General features: G+C 46.8%; 1 protein-coding gene across 1 annotated transcript in view; it reads left to right on the top strand.

The window, feature by feature from the left end:
* Positions 1-732: 732 nt before the first annotated feature.
* The window catches only part of FRMD4A (FERM domain containing 4A), a 209,071-nt gene continuing 203,803 nt past the window's right edge, over positions 733-6,000 (top strand). Inside the window, exon 1 of the mRNA XM_075715136.1 lies at positions 733-825. Within this exon, the coding sequence (XP_075571251.1) occupies positions 733-825 (93 nt within the window). The remainder of the gene's footprint in view (positions 826-6,000) is intronic.

The raw sequence follows: 6,000 nt of genomic DNA, 5'->3' as shown, positions 1-6,000 counted from the left end.
ACAAATGTGTACAGACGTGAGTGTGAGTGGTGCTGTCTGTTCTTTGTACTCATGCACGCACTGCACTGTGCCATACAGACCACTTAGCCTGAGCCGGTGAGTGCTCGTGTTTAGCTGAGCAGCCCAGAGGATCTGTTCGAGCCCTGTGCTCTGGGTATGTGCTTTCCAACATCTAGGAGAGAGGAATATCTGAATGTAGGATTTAACATTAATCTCTGCACCAGATGGTGATACACCAGATATTCTTTTTAAGGTGAACATGTGATCTACTGTACAGCAAACCAGAGGGGTCTGCAGTCACATGGCAAAATGTATAATAACTCTGATAGAGCTTTGATTAGACAACTGACCCGGTTACCATCTGTAGCAACAAGAAGCGAGCTTGACATTTTTGGAACATTCTCCCCAGAAGCTTAATTCTTCCACCTCTGTGGCACAGCAATCCTGCTGAGCAAACTACACCGAGAAACAGAAGGAAGCTAAAGATACGCTGCTTGAAGCATGTTGTTAAGGTTACAAGGCTTGGGTTTTCCTTTTTTTTTTTTTTCCTTTTCCCCCCTCCTTCTTTGAAACAAGCCACATCTTGACTCGTATGGTCTGATGTGAAAACCCACTCAGCTATTTGATAGTTGGGAAATCTAGATGAGACTGTAAGTTGTTTCAAAGGAAGCCTGTGTGTGCTGTGAGCTCTCTCACACACACACGCACACACACACGAGTTAGCTCTGCACTATGGTAGTACAGACAGCTGTGACTCCGGGTAGGACCCGAAGACTTTTATTCAAAATACCATATGGATCACTGAGAAGACGCAGTGTGGAAAGGGTAAGCCATGATTTCTTTGTCCTGAATGCATGCCCAGAGGATGAGGAGGGTACCATCTGATAGCAGTTGCCTGCCCTGTTAGTAGTCAGAACTAATAGGGGTTATGTCATGGTGTGTAGATATTACTACTGGTGTATGCCGTGGTGTGTGGTAATTACTATTGGCGGGACCTGTATGGTGATGAATGGGAATTAGTACTAGTCAGAGGCTGTATGATAATTTGGGGTAGTAATCAGTGCCAGCAGGAACAGTAAGATAACATGCAGCAATTAGAACTAGTTAAAGGCTCTGTGATAATACTCAGAGGTAATAATTGCTGAAAAGGATAATATTTATTAATAAATACTCATTGAGACAGTGTGATGGTATATGGCAGCACCGACCTGTAGCAGTGGGGAGTAAATAATAATAATATCAAATAATGAATAGCAGCTCAGGATGATCTGGAAGGGCTCTGTGTAACTGAACATAGATGCAGATGCCCACTAGTGTCTATCCTGGCAGAGATGTATAGCAAGCAGTGGTTGCACAGTGCAATATGGGCTATACAGTGCATGACGTGTTGCTCTGGTCAGTGCCAGCCAACGTGACATGGCAGGGCTGGCAGTCCCTGGCTAGCCAAGGTGACACTATTGCTTTCTTGCTGTGGCGGGCATAACAGCAGGTTCTGGGGAAGCCATAATTATGTCATTAATTTCCTGAAAGTGAATCAACTTAGCAGCAGTGCCTAGGGGACCGGGAGGGGCCCTGTTGCTTTGAAGGATTGACAGGCTGGCAAAGAGGTGGTGGCTGGGACGTGGGTCCCAGCTCAGAGAGTCACGGACACCGAGTCCACACTGAGCATACACCGAGCACTCATCGGGCTCTTCAGGCTGCCTTTGCACTGCAAGCTGCCTCCGCTGGAGCTGGCAAGGGTGGCACAGCCCCCCAGGGGACAGGGACACCTTGCACACCCCCTCTGCTCGTCACTGCTGATGTCCCCTGAAATGGTGCTCAGCTGGAGGGAATGGGCACAGTCTGCACACTCCCTGCTGCGGGGTGTTTGGGCAGAGTGCCACGGGGGTGGGTGAGTGGTGCTGCACCCACTGGTCCATGGCTGGTGGCACACACAGAAGCTCTGCAAGCCCAGAGTGGGTCAGAGTTCCTTCGTGCAGGACTGAAGGAAACCTTTGCTTGAGGATTCTGTTTTGATGAAAAGCAGTTTTGTGGCAGCTGAAGCCACCTGTGAGTTTACCTCGTGTCTGTTGTGTGTGTCACTCAAAAAAAAAATCTGGTTTTGGACATTTCAAACCCTCTTTTTTTTCAATTGTTTTTTAAACATGGTGTAATTTCATTTGGATGAATGCCTTGATTTTTTTAAGGAATATGAAAAAAATCTCAAAAATTAAATGCAGGTCAAATACTGTTTCAGTTAAACACAAAGCCTTTCTTTTGGGTTGTTTTTCTTCCTTCTCCATTTGGCAGAAGGGAAAGTAGAATAACTTTGTGTCAACCTAAAACATATTTCCTTTGCCTTTCCAGTCTGTCAAGCAAACCAAAGATAATCAATTATTCACACAGCTTTGGTCTGCTATTGTTTGATTGTTGGTTGTTGCTTTGGAGCACATTCAGAAATGTCCCTCCTGGTAAATTTGGGCTTTGCAGTTCAAGATGATGGTTCTGAGAGAGGCCCAGGGCAGGCAGCCCTGCCTGCAGTCTTTACCTGCCTTGGGGACAGGGATTTTATTTGTGTCCCCTGTACAGTGCCCAGCTCTGCTGTAACATCAGCCAAGGTTTGCCCCTGTGGAGAGGCACTGCTGTTGCTGACCCAGATCACAGGAGATGGGCCGGCATCTGGTAGCTTTGCAGCTGCTCTTGCAAGTGTGGGGAGGCGGAGGAGATGGTCTCTCTTTCAAAGGCGGCTTCCCGCAAGGTGGCAGATGATTTTTCAGCTGGGGCAAGCTCTCAATTGCTGCAGCTTCTTCCGCCACTGCCAGCCATGGCTAGAAGGGCTCATGCTTTCATGTGCAGACCATACCTGAGACCAAGCCTGGAGACAAGTCATATAACACTGTGGAAAAGAGGAGATACACAGCATACAGCGAGAGCAAGAAAGACAGACTACTTACCCCCATGCACACACACATCCCCTTTGGAAACACACTGCCCATACTGACCTACCTGAGCAACAGCTGCCTGACACCTCTGGCTTTGCTTTGTGCATTAGTCCATCTGACTGAGAGCAGTACTCTCACAGGGTGTTTCCAGGAGGTAACCCCATGGTGGGGAGCAAGGGAGAGTATGGAAATACTTGCAGGAGAAGGTGTTGGAGAAGGTCAGTATTTATATAGGAGGCAAGAATGGATATGTAAGGATGACCAGCATTGCAGGGGTCTTGGCAGTATGTACACACTTAACAGCTTCACACACAGCCCAAGTGACTGGCTGCTGTCAGGGGGGGTTGTGTTGTTTTATTTTCACTCACATCCACAGTTTATTTCTCTCCTTCCCACTCCTTGACCTAAGGTTGGGGTGGTTTAAGCTTCTTGTCAGCAAAATGCTGGATCCTGGCTGTAAGGGTTGCCAGAGGATTTGGTAGGATGGTTTTTGCAGCCGGCTCATTTTTTCCTAACTCTCTGTCCTTGCTGTTATTCTCTCCGTCTTGTCACAGACCTGCCTCATCAGGCACCTGACCCATGAGGTTGTGGTCAACCTGGTTGAAGCATGCATCATGCTCTCTCTCCCTGGAGCCCCCCACCAGCTGGAGGTGGCAAGGGAGATCCCCTGCACTTTGGGTCCTGAAGCCACACAGAAGCTGTGTTTCTAAGCTCAGAGTCCACAAAATCCCTCTGCGACAGGTGCCACCCTTGCCAGCTCCAGCGGAGGCAGCTTGCAGTGCAAAGGCAGCCTGAGGAGCCTGAAATATGGTCCTGAGCGAGCTAGTTGCACGTGTAAAGCCTCAGATGTGAGAGATCTGTGCAATGCGTGGCATGCACCCAGCGGAACAGATGGCTTTGCAAAGGCTTTTACAAGTCCAGATAAAAAAAGGCAGTGCTAAATATTAGTAGGTGTGGCACAGAGGTCACCAAATATGTCAGCTGAGGCAGAATTAAGTTTTGTGCCATGGGACACACCAGCAGCCAGTGTCAGGACTGAGACATGACTTAGGTTCATCTAATTCAGTGCTGATGTCTATGAGACATCTCCATCCTGGCCAGCACCTCAGGCTGCCTTTGGGATCACCGCAGAGTCAAAATACTCTGCAGGGGTTGCAGAGGTGGTGAATAACTCCTTAAACTCCAGCCAGCTCTTCTTTAGGCAGTGTATACAGGGAGGCCTTGGTGGGAAAAGGACCTCCCCCAAACCAGGCGACATGAGTCCCTTCCCTAACACAGTATTTCTCAACACGGAGCCCTCCCAGCCAGCTCTTCCTTCTCTGGGTCTCCTTCCCCCACCAGTAAACATGCACGTTAAATATGTAGTCCTTTCTCCCTCTGCATTATTAATGTGAGACCGTTTATGCCTGCGAGCTATCTTTATTATATCCATGTGCTGCGGATGTGTGTGAGTGGAAGATGAATAGAGTCCTGCTAATGTCTAACAAATGCCTAGCACCATTCAGAGATCTCTTTCTGCTGTTGCAAGGCACTGGTAAAGAAGAACACATATTTACTCCTTCTCTCAAGACCTCACTGGCTGTTTTCCAGCCACAGGAATGTTTCCCACCACAAACCCAAGGCATTGTTTTTTGAGTTAGAAAGCCTAGAGAAAACATGCAGCTTTCTTGTATTAAAAAAGAACAAGTCTGCCCTCTCTTCTGCCTTCAAGTCTCAAAGGATGGTACTACAGATGCTGTGTAAAAAGGAAGGCCATCTCCAGACTAAATGAAGTGCTGTAAGAAACAAACCAAGCTGGGAGAGATATGGCTGGAAAAAACATTTTAAATTAGGTCTTGCAGTTTGCACCCCAGCTTTAGGTCCCTGCTCTCAGCTATGGTAAATTAAAGGCCCTGTGCCCAGTTGTGTCAGTGGACGCTTGCAGCTCAGCAGGATTTTAGTCTAGATTGCTTTTTTTATTTCTTGTGCCTCTGAAGAAGATAAGCTAATATTAAAAATGCAGCCAGAGCCCCAAGCCAGAACTCCACTGTCCTTTACACAAGCGTAAATGTACACCAGTGTGGAACTGGGACTGGTATTTACCTATGACACTTCCTCTCTAAATGGATACCCATGAACACTCATTCATATCATGACTTTAAAACACACCAGGCAGAGATAAATCTGTAAATGGATATTTATTGCCATAGCAAACAGATGGCAGAAGACAAAGCTCCCATGTTCTTATCCCAAGCTGCAAGCATGTTAAGAATGCGGCAGGAAACGTCATTCCTCTTATAAATAAATTTCTCTTGAGAAGAGAGAACCCAGGGCTGAAAAAAAAAAAAAAATCAGTCTTTCTGCTCTGCAGGCCAAGTCTGAGGCAGGTTTTCCCACGCTATTCTGCAGCTTCTGGTGACCTTTGCTTTTGGCAAAAGAGGAGGTTGCCTTCAAGCAAACCCGGCAAAAGAGTTCGGGTATGTCTTGCTGCTGTACAAATCTACCAGTGTTTTTACTACTCTGAGTTACTGATTTTCTTTTTCTACTAGACAGAGTATAATTCAGCATTTGGCTAGTTATTAATCATTTTTCCAGCATGGATTCAAGAGCAAAGTCATCAGAAACCTCTCACACCAGGGACTGTAGTGCAGGGTCTAACGGGGTGGAACAAGGCAGATCTTGCAGCATTCACGGTGGAGTGGTCCTCATTTGTTAAACCCTTTTGCGCAAGCTTCTGTGAGTGATGCTGTGAGCGTTCTCTCTGACACCATGACTAAGCGAATGCTTCAAGGGAAGTTGATCTTTCCAGTTCATACTATTTACTTGCAAACTCTTACACTGGCAAGCAGGTTCTGCAGACCTTTGCTTAGCACCTTCAGTAACATTTTTTGGACAGGCCTTTTACCTTGACAGCATCACTACCAATCTGATACACTGCTGAGGTGACAGCAGAGTTACTCAGCTACTGTGGAGAACAAAAGAACAGTAGGTATTTGAGTGCAGAAGTTGCCCAAGAGAGAAGAGAGACCTTGAAGCAAGGAACTTCTGTTGTCTTAGCTTTTTTCTGGAAGTCACCTAAGTCTCAAGGTGAAGAAACCAA

Source organism: Pelecanus crispus, chromosome 1 (genome assembly GCF_030463565.1).
Source record: "Pelecanus crispus isolate bPelCri1 chromosome 1, bPelCri1.pri, whole genome shotgun sequence".
NCBI lineage: Eukaryota > Metazoa > Chordata > Aves > Pelecaniformes > Pelecanidae > Pelecanus > Pelecanus crispus.
The sequence above is the reverse complement of the archived record's forward strand: the minus strand, read 5'-3'. Positions and strand labels throughout refer to the sequence as shown.